The sequence below is a fragment of the Urocampus carinirostris genome, chromosome 16 (genome assembly GCF_059441175.1).
Source record: "Urocampus carinirostris isolate Australia breed hairy pipefish chromosome 16, RoL_Ucar_1.0, whole genome shotgun sequence".
Classification (NCBI taxonomy): domain Eukaryota; kingdom Metazoa; phylum Chordata; class Actinopteri; order Syngnathiformes; family Syngnathidae; genus Urocampus; species Urocampus carinirostris.
In genome coordinates this window covers 188,052-214,220 of record NC_142364.1, presented here as the reverse complement: position 1 = coordinate 214,220, position 26,169 = coordinate 188,052, and the positions used below count along the sequence as shown (strand labels likewise).

The 26,169-nt window shown below is 43.0% G+C and overlaps 2 protein-coding genes and 2 pseudogenes across 5 annotated transcripts; all 4 read left to right on the top strand.

Moving 5' to 3' along the window:
* Nucleotides 1-465: 465 nt before the first annotated feature.
* On the top strand, nucleotides 466-6,943 carry LOC148349903 (uncharacterized). Of its 3 annotated transcripts, XM_088355452.1 has the most exons (4): nucleotides 466-720; nucleotides 2,778-4,307; nucleotides 6,086-6,324; nucleotides 6,434-6,943. In XM_088355452.1, exons 1-3 carry the CDS (start codon nucleotides 678-680, stop codon nucleotides 6,301-6,303), a joined length of 1,791 nt encoding a protein of 596 aa, XP_088211578.1. In that variant the 5' UTR covers nucleotides 466-677; the 3' UTR covers nucleotides 6,304-6,324; nucleotides 6,434-6,943. The 3 variants fall into 3 exon arrangements, with proteins under 3 accessions (XP_088211578.1, XP_088211579.1, XP_088211577.1); XM_088355453.1 differs by having other exon boundaries at nucleotides 2,778-3,131; nucleotides 6,086-6,943; XM_088355451.1 differs by having other exon boundaries at nucleotides 6,086-6,943.
* Nucleotides 6,944-7,242: 299 nt separating this feature from the next.
* Nucleotides 7,243-8,028, top strand: LOC148349902 (uncharacterized; annotated as a pseudogene).
* Nucleotides 8,029-16,181: 8,153 nt separating this feature from the next.
* On the top strand, nucleotides 16,182-19,694 carry LOC148349901 (uncharacterized; annotated as a pseudogene).
* A 1,287-nt stretch (nucleotides 19,695-20,981) lies between these two features.
* On the top strand, nucleotides 20,982-25,304 carry LOC148349900 (uncharacterized). 2 transcript variants are annotated; one of them, XM_088355486.1, is made up of 3 exons: nucleotides 20,982-21,249; nucleotides 22,036-22,473; nucleotides 25,084-25,304. In XM_088355486.1, exons 1-3 carry the CDS (start codon nucleotides 21,207-21,209, stop codon nucleotides 25,287-25,289), a joined length of 687 nt encoding a protein of 228 aa, XP_088211612.1. In that variant the 5' UTR covers nucleotides 20,982-21,206; the 3' UTR covers nucleotides 25,290-25,304. The 2 variants fall into 2 exon arrangements, with proteins under 2 accessions (XP_088211612.1, XP_088211611.1); XM_088355485.1 differs by lacking the exon at nucleotides 25,084-25,304 and having other exon boundaries at nucleotides 22,036-23,738.
* Nucleotides 25,305-26,169: the final 865 nt, after the last annotated feature.

The following is a 26,169-nucleotide window of genomic DNA, read 5'->3' as shown; positions in this document are numbered from 1 at the left end:
GTTTTGTTATTGCAAGTTTAAATGTCATTAAAGCGGCTTTCGTTTTCGCCTTTGTTTGACACTCTGCCTACGACTCCCGTCTCTGCTCGCAACAAGATGATTTTAAAATTATAATTTGACTAAGTTATTTTTTAACAATATGTATGTATATGTATGTTTAAGGTATTTCGATGTATAATAGACGATTGACTTGACTACTGTAAACTGTTTCTGCGACCACGTGACCTTTTTAGAAAATAACACTGCAGAAAACGAGGAATTACCGTAAGACAAACGTTTCACAATAATTCATCATACAAAAAGAAACGGCAGTTACGATGCTTTGAACATGAATAAGAAGCAATAATATAAAAAATAAAATTAATATGCTATTTTTATTTGTTTTAGCTACTACGTGTATATTTGAAAAGTTTAGATGTGATAGCAATGCTTTTAGATCAATAACCGGAAGTTGGTGCCTTTTCCGGTTGTAGATAGGGAAACGGAACTTGTGCTTTTTCTATTATAGGGGCCAGACTCTTTTGTTTCGGCAACGAAGTCTTTCGATCCAGTCGCGACAGAAAGCGCAATTTGCCTTAAATGAATCAAGCGAGTGCTTGAAACCTGCGAAAGAGGGAAAGGAATATTCAAAAATAAGCTTCCAATTCCCAAAGAGGAGGTCCAGTCACCACTACAAAATGGCGGCCTGTGAGCAGCTTGGAGTTGTGTTGGACGAAGCAGGTTGGTCATTTATTTCCTACTTTGTTACCTTTAATGTAATATCCTCAAAATCATATTTTCTTGTTTGTAAAACGCAATCGGGCAGGTAGAGGGTAAAACTCGCAGATATATATCCTTGATAAGATAAGATAAGCAAGCGCGTTAGAAGGCCGCTAACTGTCGTTCCCACATAGCGGCCACTTATGTTCCCTCTAATCTGCTGGGTGGGTGGAGGAGTTTGTGTTTTTTTAAAAAGATTTGATTGTATTTTTTTTTTATTACTGGGACTTTGAAATATAGAGAAGTTTGGTTGGCTTGAATTCAAGTAAGAAAAGTCACGTGGCTTCCTTTGAGAATCTTTGTGATTAAGGGCTATAGAGTGCTCCGAGGTCCTAAGATTACCCACAGTGCATTGCTTGCGGGCATTTTGGAAGTCCACAAAGCTTTTCACTTCATTGTTATTGTTCAGCGAACCAGTTAGATTCTACACTGTAATGCCGAATACGTGCGTTATTGTTGGCTGTTGTAGCCGAGGGGAAAAGGGTAGGAAGGGCTTCTTTAGACTTCCGAAGTGTGTTTACGATCAGGGGATTGAAGCTCAGGAGAAAAGTCAACGGCGAAGACGAATGTGGCTGTCAGCTATCAACCGGTCGAATTTGCCAAAGCTTGACTGTGTTCGTGTTTGTTCTGACCACTTTCTGACAGGTAAATTGAATTATTTATGATGTAGAAATAAATTTTAAAAAGGTTATGGGACATGTGTACTTCATGACAACAGCTCGACGACCCCAAACTACTTTTATAACATATATGTGAGGTATTTCGCCGAAAACGACATTTAAAAACCGAACAAATCTCCGTTTCTCATTCGTACACTATTTTGGTGGAGAAATTCAACGCGGTTTCAGGGAAAGAGAGTCTCCTTTCCTCAGTCAACTCGCGTCAATAGAAAGCTAAGCTAACTTAGCCACCGGTGCGCCGTTCGGAGAAGCGTTGCCTTTCCCGGGTTGTTCAACATAGAACAAAAGGGAAGCAACATGAGAACAACATTCCCCTAAACCTGCAACACAGTTGCAATGGGCACACAGAATCGATGATGACTTGTCAACAATGATCCATGGTTGTAAACTTGGCTGAGACAAACTCTGAGAATGTAGAACTTTCCCTTTCACAGTCTTGTTTTCATCACCTTCGCTTGTGTGCACAGACACATCCCGAACCCAACCAGACACAAATCTGTCGTAGGCTTCCATACTTTTGTAATTTTGAAAATCCTTCAGTTCACAAAGGGGAGTTGGGTGGAAAAGAAGATAGTTAACAAGTTCGATGTAAGTCACTCACGGCAACAAATCGGGATCAGACTTCCAGTCCTTGTTTTTAATTTTGCAGGGATCCAATTTTCCAATAAAATGCAACTTCGCAGCATACCGCTCGCGTGCTTGCTTGTCTAAACTCTCCACGTAGTTTTCCATAGTGTTGATGGACAAAATCCGTACACAAACGAAGCTAGTTGAGTAAATAAATAGACAAACTGAGTAAATATTTGCTCCTCTCGCTATCACCTCTTGTAATCGACTGACTTCCGAAATGGCGGCACGAAGCCGTGTTACTATTTTTAGCACAAAGCTCGGAGCCCTCTATACAAATAAAAATGACTTGTTGCCAGAAGGGGGCTCATTGGGCTCCTAAACGGCTTTTCGCATTGTCTTGATAGCTTTCATCCACAAATTACCAACGATCATGTAACCTTAAGCACAAATTGACTTTAAAGCCCAACTAGAGAACAAAAGAAGAAAAAAAGCATTACAAATGAAGCACAAAGCTATGAAAAAAAAATAAAATGGCGTCACAGGCAGACGTAAGCAAATCAAGGGATGTCCAGAAGGACCAAAACCTAAACACCTGCTTCTCTTGAAAGTGAACCCCAAAAGAGTGAAAGCACATTCCCAGGAGCGCTTTCGCTAGCCGCCCCAAAAACATTTTAAAAAATCTATTCATATATTTTGTCATCTCTTTATTATGGTATTTTGTGGTGTATTTGGGACGATACAATACCATGTGTGTCTTGTGTCCCACAGATGTCAGTGAAGATTTCTTTCTTCCTGTGCTGCAGGAGCCAGACTTTCCCGGCATTAAAAAGGAGAAGGATGACGAGGAGCTTATTTGTGTTAAAGAGGAGGAACATTTCAAAGAGTTGCTTGTGACCGAGACTTCATTAACCACCGAGAATCAGGTTGAACACAAAGAAAGGAACTGGGAGGAACCTTCATGCAGCAGCTCCCGTCAACACGAGGAAACTAATCATGACGACACGTCAGACTCTGCGCACACTGATGGCGACGAACAGTCTGAAGGCGATATCAAGTGTTCTCAGTGTGGGAAAACCTTTCGATTCAAGTTTCGTTTAAAATTGCACATGGTAATTCACACTGGTGAGAAGCCATTTTCCTGCTCAGTTTGCGGTGAAAGATTTACTCTTAGTGGGAACTTGAAAAAACACACAAAAACCCACGCTGGTGAGAAGCCATTTTCCTGCTCAGTGTGCAGTCGAAGATTTAGCTCAAAGTGGACCCTAAAATGCCACACACGAACCCACACTGGTGAGAAGCCTTTTTCCTGTTCAGTGTGCGGTCAAAATTTCAGCTCGAAGCAGGCTTTACAAAACCACAAAAGAACCCACAATGGTGAGAAGCCTTTTTCCTGCTCAAATTGTGGTGAATGTTTCAGACAGAAGACACAGTTGAAAAAGCATACAACAATCCACACTGGTGAGAAGCCTTTTTCTTGCCCTGTTTGCAGTCAAAGATTCAGATCTAAGCAGGGTTTACTATACCACACAAAAACCCACACTGGTGAGAAGCCCTTTTCCTGCTTAATTTGTGGTGAATGTTTCAGACAGAAGACACAGTTGGAAAATCATACAACAATCCACACTGGTGAAAAGCCTTTTTCTTGCCCTGTTTGCGGTCAAAGATTCAGATCGAAGCAGGGTTTACAATACCACACAAGAACCCACACTGGTGAGAAACCTTTTTCTTGCTCAGTGTGCGGTCAAAAATTCAGCTCGAAGCAGGTTTTACAACACCACAAAAGAACCCACACTGGTGAGAAGCCTTTTTCCTGCTTGATTTGTGGTCGCAGATTTAACATGAAAGCATGCTTAAAGCGACACACAAGAACCCACACTGGCGAGAAGCCTTTTTCCTGCTCAATTTGTGGTCAAAGATTCAGCCTCAAATCAAACTTAAACCTACACACAAGAACCCACACTGGTGAGATGCCTTTTTCCTGTTCAATTTGCAGTCAAAGATTCAGCTTGAGGCAGGGTTTACAATACCACACAAGAACCCACACTGGTGAGAAGCCTTTTTCCTGCTCAATTTGTGGTGAACGTTTCAGACAGAAGACACACTTGAAAAAACATACAACAATTCACACTGGTGAGAAGCCTTTTTCTTGCCCTGTTTGCGGTCAAAGATTCAGATCAAAACAGGGTTTACAATACCACAGAAGAACCCACACTGGTGAGAAGCCTTTTTCCTGCTCGATTTGTGGTGAAAAATTCAGGTGGAAGACACACTTGAAAAAACATACAACAATCCACACTGGTGAGAAGCTTTTTTCTTCCGGGCCATGATTCCTGAGTCAGGCCAGAGCTCAGTGTCACACGGGTGCTGGTGAAAAACGGTCACTGTGCTTGAGATGATTTTATTTTTTTCATTTACATTTAAGAAATCTACCACTGAATGTGCAGATGTGTGTTCTCCTTTAACTAGCTCCACAGGAGGATGTCAACTTCTGTCTTTTTTTTTAAACCGCAATTCTATCTATGTCTCTTTTGTTCGTATTGCATCCAAATTGTTGCATGGAAGCGCTATTGTAAAGTCAATCATTCCTATACAGTAATCCCTTGTTTTATCGTTGTTTACTTATTGCGGTTTTGCTACTTGGCAGATTTTTATTGGCTAAATAGTTTACCAGCCTCTTTTCTTTCCTGTGCGACAATTACATTAAAGTTTGAGTTGTACACATACCTTTAACGTGTTTATGTGTAAATCCTTTCCAACTTCCAATTTTTCTAAAAGCCATCATGTTATCAAAGCACCAAGACACAGAGGAAGATTGTTGCCTGCAGCAGCATGTGTCTGTTTAGTGCCCCAGAGTTGCTTTTTGAAAAAAATGTTTGATAATGGAAAAATTAAAGAGTGCTTGAATTTGGTCATTAACACCAAATGCCGTTTTCTATGTCCACACGAAGGTGACAAAGTATTATCTGAAGTGAAGTGTTGGTCTCTCTAATCAATACAGATATGTGTAATGGGTGTATTAATAACTTTTGTTTGGTAAAAAATTCTGCTAAAACATGTTTGTATAGTTTATGTATAAGCGTCCTGCAATGAGGAGTCCAACAGTGTCACCTGCTGGTATGGGGTAAGGTTTGGTTTGGCATTTGATTTTATGAGCAGAATGCGGATATTGTGCGCAGCCTACAGCGCGCTGCTAAAGGTAAGCCACGATCTTTGGGTGCTCCGCAAAAAGTTAATCGTAAACATTAACACCACAGTTGACAGATCTCTCAACATGCACAGTGGTGAAGTTGATGTCGTTAGGGTGTTTGGATTTGATTTCGTTTTGTTTCTGTCGCCATTTAAGTTAGTTTTGTTGTACTAAAATGCTAATTCCCCTTATAGTGTTGAAAGCCAGCAGAGGTGCTAACCACATGTTGTGGATATGTTGTGCGACTCATTGCAGATAAATTGTTCCCCTTTTTACACTAGTTATTGTAATTATTCCTATTTTCTCATATATATAAAAAGGATGATGTTGGTTATATTTCAGATTAAAGAAAAAATATGTTGAGTTCATTGTAAACGGTAAAACCACTGTGTGATCTCTTGTTAACATAACACAATAAAATGGAAATATGATTTAAACATTTTAATCCGAGAGTAAGTTGTTTTTAATAGAATAGAATATACCTTTATTGTCATTGTTACAAAATGGGTAAACGTATTTTGACAACGAAATTGGGCATGCTACTCCAGGTTCACACAGTCACAGTGAGGTAAAAACACCAAGAAGATAAGGTTATAAAACAAGGAGGATAAGGTTATAGTTATAATTTACACAATATTTACACAAGAAATGTAGGATGTTACAGTTTGGTATCGTCAGGGTTTGTGCAATTATGCATTTGGTGCAAAAATAGTCAACATTGTGCAATGTGAGCAGTAAACATAGACACGAGTACCATTTTACGTTCGTATGAGGTAGTATTTTTGCTAGAGTTTTTCAGTTTTTTGTGCGGTGTCTGTTTGGGGTGGTAATGGCTCAGGGGAAGAAACTGTCTCTGAGTCTGTTTCTTTTTGTTTTGTGTGACCCGTAGCGCCTGCCGGAAGGCAGCAGATCGAAGAAGTGGGGGCCGGGGTGAGAAAAGTCCTCGATGATGTTTTCTGCTCTGCTGAGGTAGCGAGAGCAGGCAATGTCCTTCAGACTGGGCAGAGAGCAACCGACGATTTTCTGGGCTGTTTTGATGACCCTCTGGAGCGTTTTCCCGTCTGCTGCTGTGCACCCAGCATACCACACCGTAATGCAGTACGGTGACAATATATTGTCATGTTTAAGGTATTTCAATGTATAATAGGCGATTGACTTCTGTAAACTGTTTCTGACGACCGTGTGTCTTTTTGGAAAACAACACTGTTACGATGTATGTTTCTCCCGGTGCGGCTAGATGGGTGGGGGGTGAGGGGATTCAACCTTGCAACGTACACACTGAAGTTTCCAGGAAAGCTGATGAACTGGTGAGAAGCCTTTTTCCTGCTCATTTTGTGGTGAAAAGTTCACCTTGAAGAAAACCTTAAAACACCACTTGAGAATCCACACTGGTGAGAAGCCTTTTTCCTCCGGGCCATGATTCCTGAAACAGGCCAGAGCTCAGTGTCACACAGGTACTGGTGATAATAGCAACGGTCACTGTGTCTGAGATGATTTCATTTTTTTGCATTTACATTTAAGTTTCTGTCGCCATTTAAGTTAGTTTGTGATCTCTTGTTAAAATGTATTGTGATGGTTGATATTCTAAAATGTGTTTTATGTAAACTGAAAAGAAAACTATTCGATGTTTTAGGGCAGTCTACAGCGCGCTGCTAACGTGTTGAAAGCCAGCGGAGGTGCTAACCACATGTTGTGGATATGTCGTGTGACACTTTGCAGCAACTGTAATAAAAGCCTCATCATCCAGTCTAGCGTGAATGTGGATCTTTGGTGGGACGGGTACACGGCGGTAACATACGCAATAAAATGGAAATATGATTTTAAAAATTTAATTGAAAAATCAAGTGTTCAAATACTTGATTGGAGAAACCGGCATGGAACTGGGAAAAACGCTGTGTTTGTCTTTTATTAGCATATTTGGTATTGGAGTCATCCAAAAGTCATTGAAAGTAATCAAGTTAAAGTAACCCTACCCAACCCTGAATATCTAACGTAAACCATGGTGGCAGCGGTATTATCGAACTTATTAATGCTAACGGATGTCGAATGAAGAAAGTGAGAGAAAAGAAGAAGCGGAGGACAACGTAAACAAACGTGAAAAGACGATGGAAACCTCCCGCCACATTGGATAGGCATTCCAACTGCCTGGCGAAAACATGGATGACGTGGAAAGATGGGTTTTTCATTGTATGTGGACATAACTTTGGTGGAGTCAGACGACAAAATAAAGGTAAAAGTGTTCAAATACTTGATTGGAGAAACCGGCAGGGAACTGGGAAAAAACGCTGGGAACTACACTCAGACCAGTAGAGCAGAGGGAGGAAACTTTGGTCAAGCTAATAGCGCTGTTCGACAAACACTGTAATCCTAAACCAAATGAAACGGTTGAGAGATACAGGTTTTTCTCCAGAAACCAGAACGCCGATGAAACGATTGACAAGAACGTTACTGACTTAAGAGTTCTTGCGGATACTTGCAGCTTTTGTGCTGGAAAAGACTCTGATTAGGGATAAAATAGTGTGCGGAATCCAGGACTCGCACGTGAGAGAGCGCTTGCTGCCCGAGGCAGATCTGATGTTGGGAAGAAGCATCGAACTATGCAGAGCAGCGGATCTATGGAAGGGAAATGTGAAGACAATCGAGAGACAAGTAGGTGAAGAAGTGCATGCAGTTAAGAAAAATTATTGGAGCGCAGGGGCGAAGGTAATTGAGAACTGCAGGTACTGTAGGAAACAAGATGAGTGGAGAAAAGAGCTGTCCTGCTCATGGGAATGTCTGCAGCAAATGCAAGAAAAACAACCACTTTGCTTCCAGATGCAAAACGTCAGATAAACAATCAAAAAGAATACACAGTGTGGCAGAAACCGAGGAGGACTATGAGGAAGTTAAGAGCCTTCGCGCAGAGGGACAGGCGAACCAAGAGGCAGAGGAAAATTGTTCAACAAACTTGCCTGCAGCGGCATGTGGCTGTTAATTGCTCCCGAGTGGCTTTTTCAAAAAAAGTTTGATATTGGAAAAATTAAAGAGTGCTTGAATATGGTTATTAACACCAAATGCCGTTTTCTATCTCCACACGAAGGTGACAAAGTGTTAAGTAAAGTAGTTGGTCTTGTAGTGGGTTTTACTGTACATAATTCAAGTCATTTTCAAGTCATTTTTATTTGTATAGCCCTAAATCACAAAGAGTCTCAAAGGGCTTCACAGATTATTACACTATATTACACAGACTATTTTTCAGCCGACGAGAAGAGTAGGTTATTATTCATATGCTATGGAGTAGAAGTGAATTTTAAGTTTAGATTTAAACATTTCCACTGAGGTTGCAGATCGGATCTCAGGGGGAAGAGCATTCCACAGCACCGGTGCCCGGATGGAGAACGCTCTCGAACCAGCAGAACACTTCTTTGCTCTCGGGATCATCAGAAGACCAGCACTCTCAGATCGTAGGCTTCGGACCGGGACATAGTGGCAGATCAGATCTGAAAGATAAGAGGGAGCAAGTCCATGTATGATTTTGTACAATACTAAGAGAACCTTGCTTTAGAGAGGAAAGGTAGGTTTGACACAGGTCTGTAATTACTTAATATTTCTGGATCAAGGTTGGGTCGTTTCAGTGTGGGTTTAATAACGGCGGACTTAAAAGCTGCTGGAACTACACCTGAGGAGAGTGATATGTTTATAATATTTAGAACTGAAGGTCCAAGGACGCCAAAAAGACTTTTAATAAGTGAACCTGGGAGCGGGTCGAACTGGCAAGTTGTCGGTTTGGCCGCATTTACCACCTGTAAATTTAATTCACCCACGGAACCATTGTTTAGTCAGCGAGTTCCTAGGGGGACTCTTAATTCGGCCGGCTCGAGCTACTCTCGTGTTTGTTTTGTTATTGCAAGTTTAAATGTCATTAAAGCAGCTTTCGTTGGCACCTTGTTTGACACTCCGCCTACGACTCCCGTCTCTGCTAGCGACATTGGTGACCCCGACATTAGTCTCGTGGAAGTTTCCGAGGCCGTGCATAATACTGAGCATACCGACATGGCATACGCGCCCGTTCTCAAGCTCCCCGAGTTCTGGGAGTCATCGGCGTTAACATGGTTCGCACAAGCAGAGACTCAATTCGCCCTGCTCGGGATCACTGATGATGACTCTCGCTATTACCACGTGGTGTCTGCTCCGGGGAGCTCAACTGCAGCCAGAGCGGTGAGCTTCATCACATCCCCTCCTGAACTGGATAAATATAAGGGACTGAAGGCATATCTCCTCAGAATCTTTGAACTGTTGCATTCTGAGCGTGCTCGACGCCTCCTTGCTATTCAGGGCTTAGGAGACAGTAAGCCATCGGATCACATGGAAATGATGTTAAACTTGCTTGCCTAATTTTCTTTTCACTGAACTTTTTCTGCGTCACATGCCGCCGCATGTCCAGACGGCGCTTGCGAATACAACCATTACAGATCCGCGTGCACTGGCAGAGGAAGCGGACCGGTTTTTCCTGGCCACACATAGATACACACATGAGGTGCTGGCCCCCTACACGCACCTACACACCATCAAGTGCGACGCCCCCAGCCAGCAAGGCACGCGCGGCCACTGACAGGTCTGTGTTACTACCATGCACGTTTTGGGCCCAGGGCCAAGAAGTGCCGTCCCCCTTGCACCTCCAACGCGACGGGAAACTTCAAGGCCTGCACTCTGTAGCGGCCGTGAGTGGACCTCCATTAACTTCTGCCAATGACACCCCCATCCGCACATACGGGACACGGACAGTGGACGTGTGTTTTGGGGGTCAGCAGTTTACATGGGACTTTGTCACTGCGGATATTGCTTTTCCTCTTTTTGGTGCAGATTTTCTGTGTGCCAATGGATTACTTGTCGATGTGAAAAATGGCCGCCTCGTTGACGCATTGAATTTCTCCTCTCTCGCGTGTGTCCGCGACAAAGGGATTTTTGAGGGTCTGTCCAGCTCTCTCTTGGACGGTGATATTTACCACCGGCTCCTCGCTGAGTTCCCCAGTCTGGCGAAGCCCACCTTCTCAGCTTCCACGACCAGACATGGGGTTGAGCACCACATTGAAACCAAGGGGCCCCCTGTTCATGCCAGGGCCCGACGACTCAATCCAGACAGACTGGCAGCTGCTAAATCCGAATTTGCTGACATGGAACGTCTCGGCATCATTCGCCGATCAGACAGCCCCTGGGCCTCTCCACTACACATGGTCCCGAAACCAGGCGGTGGCTGGCGCTCATGCGGGGACTATCGCCGCCTTAACGAGGCTACCACGCCCAACCGTTACCCAGTCCCGCACATTCAAGACTTCTCTGCACACCTGGCGGGCAAACTTCTCGGGGATACCACCAACTGCCAGTGCATCCCTCAGATATACCGAAGACGGCCGTGATAACTCCATTTGGGTTGTTCGAATTTCTCAGGATGCCGTTCGGACTGAAAAATACCGCTCAGTCCTTCCAAAGGCTGATGGATTCAGTGCTCAGGGACATGCCTTTTGTGTTCGTCTACCTGGACGACGTCCTTGTTGCCAGCTCCTCAGAAGAGGAACACTTGGAGCACCTCAGAGACCTCTTCACCAAGCTCAGTCAGCATGGCCTGATTATAAATCCCGCGAAATGTGTTTTTGGCGTACCCTCCATCCACTTCTTTGGGCATCTCATCACCAAGGATGGGGCTTCCCCCCCTACCGTCTAAGGTAGAGGCCGTCTCCACCTTTCCTCAGCCACCAACAGCATGGGGCCACAGGGAGTTTCTCGGCATGGTGACATTCTACCATAGGTTTATTCGCCGAGCCGCTGATGTCATGCGCCCACTCTACGAGGCCCTCAAGGGTAGGTCACCCAATCAAGCTGTTGAATGGACCGCTGAGAGGACCAAGGCATTCGAGGACACAAAAACCGCGCTGTGCCAGGCAGCCATGCTAGCTCACCCAGCCCCCGGAGCCCCAGTCGCACTGACTACAGACGCATCAGACCTAGCAGTGGGTGCCGTGTTCGAGCAGTGGGTTGACAATGCTTGGCAGCCACTCGCCTTTTTTAGTCGCCAGCTGGTCCCCAGAAAACGTAAATACAGTGCATTCGACAGAGAACTACTTGCCATCTGGTTGGCGATTCGCCACTTCCGTTTCATCTTGGAGGGCCGTGAGTTCATCGTCTTTGTTGATCATAAGCCTCTTACGTTCTCCATGTCCAAGACGTCTGAACCGTGGTCCGCCCGCCAGCAGCGCCAGCTGTCATTCATATCGGAATACACGACTGACATCAGGCACATTGCTGGGAAGTCCAACGTGGTTGCGGATTGCCTGTCCAGAGCAACCATCAGCGCTGTGCAATTGGGGCTTGATTATTCCAGTATGAGTGTGGACCAGGCTTCTGATAACGGCGTCCAAACGCTCAAGAGCTCAGACGCTGGTTTGCGGCTGGAGGAGGTTGCGGTCGGAGACTCAGGGGCCAAGCTTTGTTGTGACCTCTCCATGGGTTGGCCTAGGCCGCTTGTCCCTGCTGCCTGCCGTCGGGCTGTATTTGAGGCAATACACGGCCTGTCTCATCCTTGCAGGAAAGCATCCATTAAGCTAGTGGCCCAGAAGTTTGTGTGGAAAGGGATGTGAAAGGACGTCCGGGACTGGGTTGACGTGCCAAAGTGCACCGTCACATCAAGGCCCCATTGGTAACATTCGCCATCCCCGAACGGAAGTTTGACCACGTTAACATTGACCTGGTGGGCCCACTGCCCCCTTCACACGGTTTTACTTACCTCCTGACGATGGTGGACAGGACGACCCGTTGGCCTGAAGCAGTTCCGCTGACTTCCACCTCAGCTGTAGATGTGGCCCGGGCGTTCATCGGCACATGGGTCGCCCGTTTTGGACCCCCTGCAGATCTCTTATCTGACAGGGGCGCACAGTTCACCTCCGAGGTGTGGAACACGGTTGCCTAGAGCCTGGGAGTCAAACTTCACCGCACCACTGCCTACCACCCCCAGGCTAACGGGTTGTGCGAGCGGTTCCACCGCTCGATGAAAGCGGCCCTGCGCGCCAGCCTGACCGATGGGGACTGGGTCGATAAGTTACCCTGGGTCATGCTGGGACTGAGGACCGCTCCCAAAGAGGACCTTCAGTGCTCTTCAGCTGAGTTGGTTTACGGTCAAGTGCTGCGGGTGCCAGGTGAAATAAAGTCCATCTTGCAGGGCACTGCGGGAGCGTTTGTGCCTATCCCCACATCGCGACACGGCAGGCCAGTTTCACGGGTTCCCTCCAACCTGCGCTCGGCTGGTTTTGTCTTCATTCGCCACGATGCCCACCGCGGACCATTGCGCCCTCCTTATGATGGACCGTTTAAGGTCCTGCAGCAAGGTGACAAGACCATGGTCGTGGACATGGGTGGTAGGCCAGAGACTGTCTCCGTGGACAGGGTTAAGCCTGCCCACATGGATATGTCCAAGCCATTGGAACTGGCCCAAGCCCCACGGCGCGGCCGTCCTACTGCGGCACGACCCTCCGCCCCCAGCACCTGTGGGCTCTCCAACTGAGTCCACAAGCTCTCAGCCCCCCGCTGTTCCAGCTCCTTGTACCCGTAGTGGCCGGGTCAGCGTCCCAACCAGGCACAGAGACTTTGACTATGGGTGAATTCTGGGGGGGCTTGTGTAGTGGGTTTTACATAATTCACCCACGGAACCATTATTTAGTTAGCGAGTTCCTAGGGGGACTCTTAATTCGGCCGGCTCGAGCCACTCTCGTGTTTGTTTTGTTATTGCAAGTTTAAATGTCATTAAAGCAGCTTTCGTTGGCACCTTTGTTTGACACTCCGCCTACGACTCCCGTCTCTGCTCGCTACAGTCTCCCTAATTAATACAGATATGCAATAAAATGGAAAGATGATTTTAAAATTATAATTTGACTAAGTTATTTTTAACAATATATTGTCATGATTAAGGTATTTCAATGTATAATAGACTATTGACTTGATTACGCTAAACTGTTTCTGCAACCGCGTGACCTTTTTGGAAAATAATGCGGAAACCGAGGAATTACCGTGAGACAAACGTTTCACAATAATTCATCATATAAAAAGAAACAGCAGTTATGATGCTTTGAACGTGACTAAGAAGCAATAATAAAAACATAAATCCAGTTAATATGCTAATTTTCTTTTGTTTTAGCAACTGCGTGTATATTTGAAAAGTTTAGATGTGATAGCAATGCTAGTAGATCAATAACCGGAAGTTGGTGCTTTTTCCGGTGGTAAATAAGGAAACGGAACTTGTGCTTTTTTGTATCATAGGGGCCAGACTCTTTTGTTTCGGCAACGAAGTGTTTCGATCCAGTCGCGACAGAAAGCGCAATTTGCCTTAAATGAATCAAGCGAGTGCTTGAAACCTGCAAAAGAGGGAAAGGAATATTCAAAAATAAGCTTCCAATTCCCAAAGAGGAGGTCCAGTCACCACTACAAAATGGCGGTTTGCAAGCAGCTTCGAATTGTGTTGAGCAGAGCAGGTTGGTCATTTATTTCCTACTTTGTTACCTTTCACATAATATCCTCGAAATCGTGGGGTTTTTTTTGCACGTAAAACGCAATCAGGAGGGTACAGGGTAAAACTCACTGATATAAATCAAAGACGAGATAAGATAGCGCGTTAGAAGGCCGCTTACTGTCGTGCCCACATAGCGGCCACTTACGTTCCCTCTAATCTGCTGGGTGGAGGAGTTTGTGTTTTTTAAAAAAGATTTGATCGTATTTTTTATTACTAGGACTTTGAAATGTAGAGAAGTTTGATTGGCTTAAATTCAAGTAAGAAAAGTCACGTGGCCTTTGAGAATCTTTGTGATTAAGGGCGATTAGAGGTAAGATCGGGCCCAAAAAAAGCACCCGAGCCCGACGCAGGCCCGAGGGGTAATAAACCCGACCCGGACCGAGCCCGACTAATTAACTGGATTTGCTGGCCCGGCCCGAGGGGCCCGAAATTACATATTTTATTTATAAGGAGGGGTGATTTATGATAACAAATTAAACTCTGCCTTTTGTTACAACATCTAGGCCTAAGTTAAATAAAACTGTATAAACATTTACATCTTTTATATTTCTGTGTCTGCACTGCAGATGTCACATTAAGCGACAATCTGTCATTGACGGGTTTTTTTTCGAGGTAGCGAAAACATTTAAGGGCGTCCGTCATTTTGACGACTTGATCATTACTCTGACGTTCATTACTTTTGCCAGGACAGCTTTTTAAATGTCTGATCAGCGTCGAGGTCCCAGTCTTTTTGCTATCGTATGCGAGCAAATTGCCACATTGACACTCAGCGAAGCCAACGCAAGTCTGTGTATCATTTTCTACTATCAATTTGAAATTGCTCCACACTTGACTCTTACCAGAGTGCGTTTTCCTCGTCAGTTCTCCTCTTTTGAGTTTATCCTTAACTTCTTGTTGGTCCGACTCCATATCGGGGATACCAGGCCAAAATCACGCGAATTTGCGGAGGGGAAGATTATTAAGAGGACAGCATTCACGTCACGTGCACAGAGCATGCTCTGGCTCCGTTAAAAGCAATTACAGCTCCTTCTCCGTTTTATCCAAATTATTTATTTTATAACAAGTATTCCTTGGTCTAGTATCCATACATAGTTTAAGTATATATTTTTAATGAACATTTAACACATTATTAATTAATTAAAAAAAATAAATAAAAAAAAAAAGCAGGACCGAACCCGACCCGACCCGACCGTATGACTGACATTTCAGGCCCGACCCGGCCCGAAATTGCCTCGGGTTCGGGCTCGGGCCATAAATCTTAGCTCTAAGGGCGATACAAATGAAAATGACTTGAAAATGACTTGTTGCCAGAAGGGGGCTCTTTCGGCCCCTAAACGGCTTTTCGCGTTGTCTTGATAGCTTTCATCCACAAATTTGGTTTGAACAAATTTATTGACACTAATAACAGAAAACAATCATGACAATCTCAACAGCAATTAAGCACATTCACAATATTATATTCCAATATGACGTTTTTAACAGCAAACACAAAGTGAGGTTTGAACAACCCTTCTCGAAAATCTTATTAGCAATCAAGCATATTCACAATTTCATTATATAACATCTTTGTTAGTGTCAATAGATTCGTCCAGGCCAAAGTCGATTGTTTTTGTTCTGAACAAATCCACCGACACCAACAGCAGCAAAACAAACACGACAATCTCAACAGCCATCAAGCATATTCACAATTTTGTTATATCTGTCAATATGACATGACGATATGACATTTTAACACTTTTTCTGACATTTTCAACATCAATTAAACAATTTCAGAGTTATTATCTTTTAATAGTAGTTAACCAAAGTGTAAAGGGCAAAACTATTGTGCAAGGGCATAGCTCTGTCATCCCACCCTCCCAAGCAGCATCCTCCAGTCCTCTTTGCGGGTCCTCTCCCTTCTTACTTCTACTTTCCACAACCCAGGCCGTTGCTGCCGGGACCCCCACAGTGTAGCCCCGGTTCCCCACTCCGGGTGGGTGCAGACGATCCTTCTTTATGGTTGCGTCGTAGGCCCGCCGCTCACAGATTGTATGGTATCTACAGCCATTTGGAGCACAGCCACTGGGGGGATCTGCCTGCACCTCCATACCAGCAGGTTAATTACCAACGATCATGTAACCTTAAGCACAAATAGACTTAAAAGCCACACTAGAGAACAAAAGAAGAAAAAAAACACGAAAAATGAAGCACAAAGCTATGAAAAAAAATAAAATGGCGTCACGGGCAGACGTAAGCAAATCAAGGGATGTCCACAAGGACCGAAACCTAAACACCTGCTTCACTTGAAAATGAACCCCAAAACAGTGAAAGCACATTCCCAGGAGCGCTTTCGCTAACCGCCCCAAAAACATTTTAAAAAATCTATTCATATATTTTGTCATCTCTTTATGATGGTATTTCGTGGTGTATTTGGGACGATACAATACCATGTGTGCCCTGTGTCCCACAGATGTCAGTGAAGAGTTCCTTCTTCCAGTGCTACAGGAGGCAGACTTTCCCGGCATTAAAAAGGAGAAGGATGATGAGGAGTTTGTTTGTGTTAAAAAAGAGGAATCTTCAAAGGAGTTGCCTGTGACCGAGACCTCATTAACCACTGAGAATCAGGTTGAAGGTGAAGAAAGCAACTGGGAGGCACCTCCATGCAGCAGCTCCCGTCAACACGAGGAAACTAATGATGACGACACGTCCGACTCTGCGCACACTGATGGCGACGAACAGTCAGAAGGCGATATCAAGTGTTCTCAGTGTGGGAAAACCTTTCGACTCAAGCGTCATTTGAAGTTGCATATGGTAATTCACACTGGTGAGAAGCCATTTTCCTGCTCAGATTGTGGTCAAAGATTTAACCTGAAACGTAGGTTAGACGAACACACAAGAACCCACACTGGTGAGAAGCCATTTTCCTGCTCAGTGTGCAGTCGAAGATTTAGCTTAAAGCGGACCTTAAAATGCCACACAAGAACCCACACTGGTGAGAAACCTTTTTCTTGCTCAGTGTGCGGTCAAAAAATAAGCTCGAAGCAGGCTTTACAATACCACAAAAGAACCCACACTGGTGAGAAACCTTTTTCTTGCTCAGTGTGCGGTCAAAAATTCAGCTCGAAGCAGGCTTTACAATACCACAAAAGAACCCACACTGGTGAGAAGCCTTTTTCCTGCTCGATTTGTGGTCAAAGATTTAACATGAAAGCATACTTAAAACAACACACAAGAACCCACACTGGCGAGAAGCCTTTTTCCTGCTCAATTTGCGGTCAAAGATTCAGCTTCAAATCAAACTTAAACCAACACACAAGAACCCACACTGGTGAGAAACCTTTTTCTTGCTCAGTATGCGGTCAAAAATTCAGCTCGAAGCAGGCTTTACAATACCACAAAAGAACCCACACTGGTGAGAAGCCTTTTTCCTGCTCGATTTGTGGTCAAAGATTTAACATGAAAGCATACTTAAAACAACACACAAGAACCCACACTGGCGAGAAGCCTTTTTCCTGCTCAATTTGCGGTCAAAGATTTAACATGAAAGCATACTTAAAACAACACACAAGAACCCACACTGGCGAGAAGCCTTTTTCCTGCTCAATTTGCGGTCAAAGATTCAGCTTCAAATCAAACTTAAACCTACACACAAGAACCCACACTGGCGAGAAGCCTTTTTCCTGCTCAATTTGCGGTCATAGATTCAGCCTCAAATCAAGCTTAAACCAACATACAAGAACCCACACTGGTGAGAAGCCATTTTCCTGCTCAGATTGTGGTCAAAGATTTAACCTGAAATGTAGCTTAGACAAACACACAAGAACCCACACTGGTGAGAAGCCATTTTCCTGCTCGGTTTGTGGTCAAAGATTTAACCACAAAGGTAGCTTAAACCGACACATAAGAACCCACTGGTGAGAAGCCTTTTTCCTGCTCAATTTGTGGTCAGAAATTCAGCTGTTAGAGTTCCTTAAAATCGCATGTTAGAACCCACACTCGTGAGAAGCCCCTTTCTTACCCTGTTTGCTGTCAAAGAGTTAGCCTCAAAGCAATTTTAAACCAACACACAAGAATCCACACTGATGAGAAGCTTTTTTCCTTTTCAGTTTGCGGTCAAATATTCAGCTCAAAGCAGGCTTTACAAAACCACACAAGAATCCACACTGGTGAGAAGCCTTTTTCTTGCCCTGTTTGCGGTCAAAGATTCAGATCGAAGCAGGGTTTACAATACCACACAAGAACCCACACTGGTGAGAAGCCTTTTTCTTCCGGGCCATGATTTCTGAGTCAGGCCAGAGCTCAGTGTCACACGGGTGGTGGTGAAAAACGGTCACTGTGCTTGAGATGACTTCATTTTTTTGCATTTACATTTAAGAAATCTACCACTGAATGTGTAGATGTGTGTTCTCCTTTAACTAGCTCCACAGGAGGATGTCAACTTCTGTCTTTATTTTTCAACCGCAATTCTATCGATGTCTTTTTTGTTCGTATTGCATCCAAATTGTTGCATGATAGCGCCATCGTATGGTCAATCATTCCTATACAGTAATCCCTTGTTGTATCGTTGTTTACTTATTGCGGTTTTGCTACTTGGCAGATTTTTATCCTCTATTGTCTTCTGCATTCTTTTTTCTGCTTGCCCGCACGACGATGACATTACAGTTTGAGTTGTACATGTACCTAAAACGTGTTTATGTGTAAAGCTTTTCCAACTTTTCTAAAAGCCATCATGGTATCACAGCGCTCTGGACCCACAAAGCACCAAGACGCAGAGGAAGATAGTTCAACAAACTTGCCTGCAGCAGCATGTGTCTGTTTAGTGCTCCAGAGTGGCTTTTTGAAAAAATGTTTGATAATGGAAAAATTAAAGAGTGCTTGAATTTAGTCATTAACACCAAATGCCGTTTTCTATGTCCACACGAAGGTGACAAAGTATTATCTGAAGTGAAGTGGTTGGTCTCCCTAATCAATACAGATAAGTTAATAACTTTTGTTTGGTTAAAATTTCTGCTAAAATATGTTTGTATAGTTTATGTATAAGTAAACTGCAATGACGAGTCCAACAGTGCCACCTGCTGGTATGGGGTGAGGTTTGGTTTGGCTTTTGATTTTATGAGCAGAATGCGGATATTGTGCGCAGCCTACAGCGCGCTGCTAAAGGTAAGCCACGATCTTTGGGTGCTCTGCAAAAAGTTTATCGTAAACATTAAGACCACAGTTGACAGATCTCTCAACATGCACAGTGGTGAAGTTGATGTTGTCAGAGTGTTTGGATTTATTTTCATTTTGTTTCTGTCGCCATTTAAGTTAGTTTTGTTGTACTAAAATGCTAATTCCCCTTATAGTGTTGAAAGCCAGCAGAGGTGCTAACCACATGTTGTGGATATGTTGTGTGACTCATTGCAGATAAATTGTTCCCCTTTTTACACTAGTTATTGTAATCATTTCTATTTTCTCATATATATAAAAAGGATGATGTTGGTTAAATTTCAGATTAAAGAAAAAATATGTTGAATTCATTGTAAACGTTAAAACCACTGTACGATCTCTTGTTAAAAGTGTCTTGTTAAAATGTATTGTGATGGTTGATATTCTAAAATGTGTTTTATGTAAACTGAAAAGAAAACTATTTGATATGCTTTAGGGCAGTCTACAGCGCGCTGCTAACGTGTTGAAAGCCAGCGGAGGTGCTAACCACATGTTGTGGATATGTTGTGTGACACTTTGCAGCAACTGTAATAAAAGCCTCATCATCCAGTCTAGCGTGAATGTGGATCTTTGGTGGGACGGGTAAACTGCGGTAACATACGCAATGAAATGGAAATATGATTTAAACATTTTTATTAGAAAATCAAGTGTTCAAATACTTGATTGGAGAAACCGGCAGGGAACTGAGAAAAACGCTGTGGACTACACTCAGACCAGTAGAGCAAAGGGAGGAAACTTTGGTCAAGCTAATAGCGCTGTTCGACAAACACTGAAGTCCTAAACCAAATGAAACGGTTGAGATACAGGTTTTTCTCCAGAAACCAGAACGCTGATGAAACGATTGACAAGTACGTTACTGACTTAAGAGTTCTTGCGGATACTTGCAACTTTGGGGCTGCAAAAGACTCTGATTATGGATAAAATAGTGTGCGGAATCCAGGACTCGCACGTGAGAGAGCGCTTGCTGCCCGAGGCAGATCTGATGTTGGGAAGAAGCATCGAACTATGCAGAGCAGCGGATCTATAGAAGGGAAATGTGAAGACAATCGTGAGACGAGTAGGTGAAGAAGTGCAAGCAGTTAAGAAAAATTATTGGAGCGCAGGGGCGAAGGTAATCAAGAACTGCAGGAACTGTGGGAAACAAGATAAGCGGAGAAAAGAGCTGTCCTGCTCATGGGAAAGTCTGTAGCAAATGCAAGAAAAACAACAGATGCAAAACGTCAGATACACAATCAAAACGAATACTGAGTGTGGCAGAAACCGAGGAGGACTATGAGGAAGTTATGAGCCTACGCGCAGAGGGACAGGCGAACCAAGACGCAGAGGAAAATTGTTCAACAAACTTGCCTGCAGCGGCATGTGGCTGTTATTGCTCCCGAGTGGCTTTTTCAGAAAAAGTTTGATATTGGAAAAATGAAAAAAATGCTTGAATATGGTTATTAACACCAAATGCTGTTTTCTATCTCCACACGAAGGTGACAAAGTGTTAAGTAAAGTAGTTGGTCTTGTAGTGGGTTTTACTGTACATAATTCACCCACAGAACCATTGTTTAGTCAGCGAGTTTCTAGGGGGACTCTTAATTCGGCCGGCTCGAGCCGCTCTTGTGTTTGTTTTGTTATTGCAAGTTTAAATGTCATTAAAGCGGCTTTCGTTTTCGCCTTTGTTTGACACTCTGCCTACGATTCCCGTCTCTGCTCGCAACAAGATGATTTTAAAATTATAATTTGACTAAGTTATTTTTTAACAATATGTATGTATATGTATGTTTAAGGTATTTCGATGTATAATAGACGATTGACTTGACTACTGTAAACCGTTTCTGCGACCACGTGACCTTTTTAGAAAATAACACTGCAGAAAACGAGGAATTACCGTAAGACAAACGTTTCACAATAATTCATCATAAAAAAAGAAACGGCAGTTACGATGCTTTGAACATGAATAAGAAGCAATAATATAAAAAATAAAATTAATCTGCTATTTTTATTTGTTTTAGCTACTACGTGTATATTTGAAAAGTTTAGATGTGATAGCAATGCTTTTAGATCAATAACCGGAAGTTGGTGCCTTTTCCGGTTGTAGATAGGGAAACGGAACTTGTGCTTTTTCTATTATAGGGGCCAGACTCTTTTGTTTCGGCAACGAAGTCTTTCGATCCAGTCGCGACAGAAAGCGCAATTTGCCTTAAATGAATCAAGCGAGTGCTTGAAACCTGCGAAAGAGGGAAAGGAATATTCAAAAATAAGCTTCCAATTCCCAAAGAGGAGGTCCAGTCACCACTACAAAATGGCGGCCTGTGAGCAGCTTGGAGTTGTGTTGGACGAAGCAGGTTGGTCATTTATTTCCTACTTTGTTACCTTTAATGTAATATCCTCAAAATCATATTTTCTTGTTTGTAAAACGTAATCGGGCGGATAGAGGGTAAAACTCGCAGATATATATCCTTGATAAGATAAGCAAGCGCGTTAGAAGGCCGCTTACTGTCGTTCCCACATAGCGGCCACTTATATTCCCTCTAATCTGCTGGGTGGGTGGAGGAGTTCGTGTTTTTTAAAAATGATTTGATTGTATTTTTTTTTATTACTGGGACTTTGAAATATAGAGAAGTTTGGTTGGCTTGAATTCAAGTAAGAAAAGTCACGTGGCTTCCTTTGAGAATCTTTGTGATTAAGGGCGATACAGATGAAAATGACTTGTTGCCAGAAGGGGGCTCTTTGGGCCCCTAAACGGCTTTTCACGTTGTCTTGATAGCTTTCATCCACAAATTACCAACGATCATGTAACCTTAAGCACAAATTGACTTAAAAGCCACACTAGAGAACAAAAGAAGAAAAAAAGCACGAAAAATGAAGCACAAAGCTATGAAAAAAAAATAAAATGGCGTCACAGGCAGACGTAAGTAAATCAAGGGATGTCCAGAAGGACCAAAACCTAAACACCTGCTTCTCTTGAAAGTGAACCCCAAAACAGTGAAAGCACATCCCCAGGAGCGCTTTCGCTAACCGCCCCAAAAACATTTTAAAAAATCTATTCATATATTTTGTCATTTCTTTATTATTGTATTTTGTGGTGTATTTGGGACGATACAATACCATGTGTGTCTTGTGTCCCACAGATGTCAGTGAAGATTTCTTTCTTCCTGTGCTGCAGGAGCCAGACTTTCCCGGCATTAAAAAGGAGAAGGATGACGAGGAGCTTATTTGTGTTAAAGAGGAGGAACATTTCAAAGAGTTGCTTGTGACCGAGACTTCATTAACCACCGAGAATCAGGTTGAACACAAAGAAAGGAACTGGGAGGAACCTTCATGCAGCAGCTCCCGTCAACACGAGGAAACTAATGATGACGACACGTCAGACTCTGCGCACACTGATGGCGACGAACAGTCAGAAGGCGATATCAAGTTTTCTCAGTGTGGGAAAACCTTTCAATTCAAGTGTCATTTGAAGTTGCACAAGGTAGTTCACACTGGTGAGAAGCCATTTTCCTGCTCAGTTTGCGGTCAAAGATTCAGCCTGAAAGCAAACTTAAACCGACATACAAGAACCCACACTGGTGAGAAGCCATTTTCCTGCTCAGTGTGCAGTCGAATATTAAGCTCAAAGTGGACCCTAAAATGCCACACACGAACCCACACTGGTGAGAAGCCTTTTTCCTGTTCAGTGTGCGGTCAAAATTTCAGCTCGAAGCAGGCTTTACAAAACCACAAAAGAACCCACACTGGTGAGAAGCCTTTTTCCTGCTCAAATTGTGGTGAATGTTTCAGACAGAAGACACAGTTGAAAAAGCATACAACAATCCACACTGGTGAGAAGCCTTTTTCTTGCCCTGTTTGCAGTCAAAGATTCAGATCTAAGCAGGGTTTACTATACCACACAAAAACCCACACTGGTGAGAAGCCTTTTTCCTGCTTAATTTGTGGTGAATGTTTCAGACAGAAGACACAGTTGGAAAATCATACAACAATCCACACTGGTGAAAAGCCTTTTTCTTGCCCTGTTTGCGGTCAAAGATTCAGATCGAAGCAGGGTTTACAATACCACACAAGAACCCACACTGGTGAGAAACCTTTTTCTTGCTCAGTGTGCGGTCAAAAATTCAGCTCGAAGCAGGTTTTACAATACCACAAAATAACCCACACTGGTGAGAAGCCTTTTTCCTGCTTGATTTGTGGTCACAGATTTAACATCAAAGCATGCTTAAAGCGACACACAAGAACCCACACTGGCGAGAAGCCTTTTTCCTGCTCAATTTGTGGTCAAAGATTCAGCCTCAAATCAAACTTAAACCTACACACAAGAACCCACACTGGCGAGAAGCCTTTTTCCTGCTCAATTTGTGGTGAACGTTTCAGACAGAAGGCACACTTGAAAAAACATACAACAATCCACACTGGTGAGAAGCTTTTTTCTTCCGGGCCATGATTCCTGAGTCAGGCCAGAGCTCAGTGTCACACGGGTGCTGGTGAAAAACGGTCACTGTGCTTGAGATGATTTTATTTTTTTCATTTACATTTAAGAAATCTACCACTGAATGTGCAGATGTGTGTTCTCCTTTAACTAGCTCCACAGGAGGATGTCAACTTCTGTCTTTTTTTTTAAACCGCAATTCTATCTATGTCTCTTTTGTTCGTATTGCATCCAAATTGTTGCATGGAAGCGCTATTGTAAAGTCAATCATTCCTATACAGTAATCCCTTGTTGTATCGTTGTTTACTTATTGCGGTTTTGCTACTTGGCAGATTTTTATTGGCTAAATAGTTTACCAGCCTCTTTTCTTTCCTGTGCGACAATTACATTAAAGTTTGAGTTGTACACATACCTTTAACGTGTTTATGTGTAAATCCTTTCCAACTTCCAATTTTTCTAAAAGCCATCATGTTATCAAAGCACCAAGACACAGAGGAAGATTGTTGCCTGCAGCAGCATGTGTCTGTTTAGTGCCCCAGAGTTGCTTTTTGAAAAAAATGTTTGATAATGGAAAAATTAAAGAGTGCTTGAATTTGGTCATTAACACCAAATGCCGTTTTCTATGTCCACACGAAGGTGACAAAGTATTATCTGAAGTGAAGTGTTGGTCTCTCTAATCAATACAGATATGTGTAATGGGTGTATTAATAACTTTTGTTTGGTAAAAAATTCTGCTAAAACATGTTTGTATAGTTTATGTATAAGCGTCCTGCAATGAGGAGTCCAACAGTGTCACCTGCTGGTATGGGGTAAGGTTTGGTTTGGCATTTGATTTTATGAGCAGAATGCGGATATTGTGCGCAGCCTACAGCGCGCTGCTAAAGGTAAGCCACGATCTTTGGGTGCTCCGCAAAAAGTTAATCGTAAACATTAACACCACAGTTGACAGATCTCTCAACATGCACAGTGGTGAAGTTGATGTCGTTAGGGTGTTTGGATTTGATTTCGTTTTGTTTCTGTCGCCATTTAAGTTAGTTTTGTACTAAAATGCTAATTCCCCTTATAGTGTTGAAAGCAAGCAGAGGTGCTAACCACATGTTGTGGATATGTTGTGCGACTCATTGCAGATAAATTGTTCCCCTTTTTACACTAGTTATTGTAATTATTCCTATTTTCTCATATATATAAAAAGGATGATGTTGGTTATATTTCAGATTAAAGAAAAAATATGTTGAGTTCATTGTAAACGTTAAAACCACTGTGTGATCTCTTGTTAACATAACACAATAAAATGGAAATATGATTTAAACATTTTAATCCGAGAGTAAGTTGTTTTTAATAGAATAGAATATACCTTTATTGTCATTGTTACAAAATGGGTAAACGTATTGTGACAACGAAATTGGGCATGCTACTCCAGGTTCACACAGTCACAGTGAGGTAAAAACACCAAGAAGATAAGGTTATAAAACAAGGAGGATAAGGTTATAGTTATAATTTACACAAGAAATGTCGGCATGTAGGATGTTACAGTTTGGTATCGTCAGGGTTTGTGCAATTATGCATTTGGTGCAAAAATAGTCAACATTGTGCAATGTGAGCAGTAAACAGACACGAGTACCATTTTACGTTCGTATGAGGTAGTATTTTTGCTAGAGTTTTTCAGTTTTTTGTGCGGTGTCTGTTTGGGGTGGTAATGGCTCTGGGGAAGAAACTGTCTCTGAGTCTGTTTCTTTTTGTTTTGTGTGACCTGTAGCGCCTGCCGGAAGGCAGCAGATCGAAGAAGTGGGGGCCGGGGTGAGAAAAGTCCTCGATGATGTTTTCTGCTCTGCTGAGGTAGCGAGAGCAGGCAATGTCCTTCAGACTGGGCAGAGAGCAACCGACGATTTTCTGGGCTGTTTTGATGACCCTCTGGAGCATTTTCCTGTCTGCTGCTGTGCACCCAGCATAAGAAAACCTTAAAACACCACTTGAGAATCCACACTGGTGAGAAGCCTTTTTCCTCCGGGCCATGATTCCTGAAACAGGCCAGAGCTCAGTGTCACACAGGTACTGGTGATAATAGCAACAGTCACTGTGCTTGAGAGGATTTCATTTTTTGCATTTACATTTAAGAAATCTACCACTGAATGTGCAGATGTGTGTTCTCTTTTAGCCAGCTCTGCAGGAGGATGTCCTCTTCTGTCTTTATTTTTCAACCGCAATTCTATCAATGTCTTCTTTGTTTGTATTGCATCCAAATTGTTGCATGATAGCGCCATCGTATGGTCAATCATTCATATACAGTAATCCCTTGTTGTATCGTTGTTTACTTATTGCGGTTTTGCTACTTGGCAGATTTTTATCCTCTATTGTCTTCTGCATTCTTTTTTCTGCTTGCCCGCACGACGATGACATTACAGTTTGAGTTGTACACGTACCTTTAACGTGTTTATGTGTAAATCCTTTCCAACTTCCAATTTTTCTAAACGGTGTCAAGTCGCATTTATTTATACAGCCCATTTTCACTAATATGTCTCAAAGGACTGCACAGGATTACAATGACACAATTACCTGATGTTAAACCAACAGTCAGGCAAGGAAAAACTCAAAACCTCAGTGTGAGGAAAAAAGAAACCTTGGGAAGGGGCCTCACAAGTGGTCATACCCCTTCCAGGATGACAAGGGTGGAATAGGTTTAGCATTGAGTTACAGTACACAAACATGATAAACATTAATAAAAGAGAACACTAGGTAAGATATTGAAAATTTGTCCGGAAAGTGCATGACAGCAACGACGCCCCAGTCTGTAAACTAGTCCAGAAAGTCTATGACAGCCACGACGCAGCTTCCCCTCTCTGCC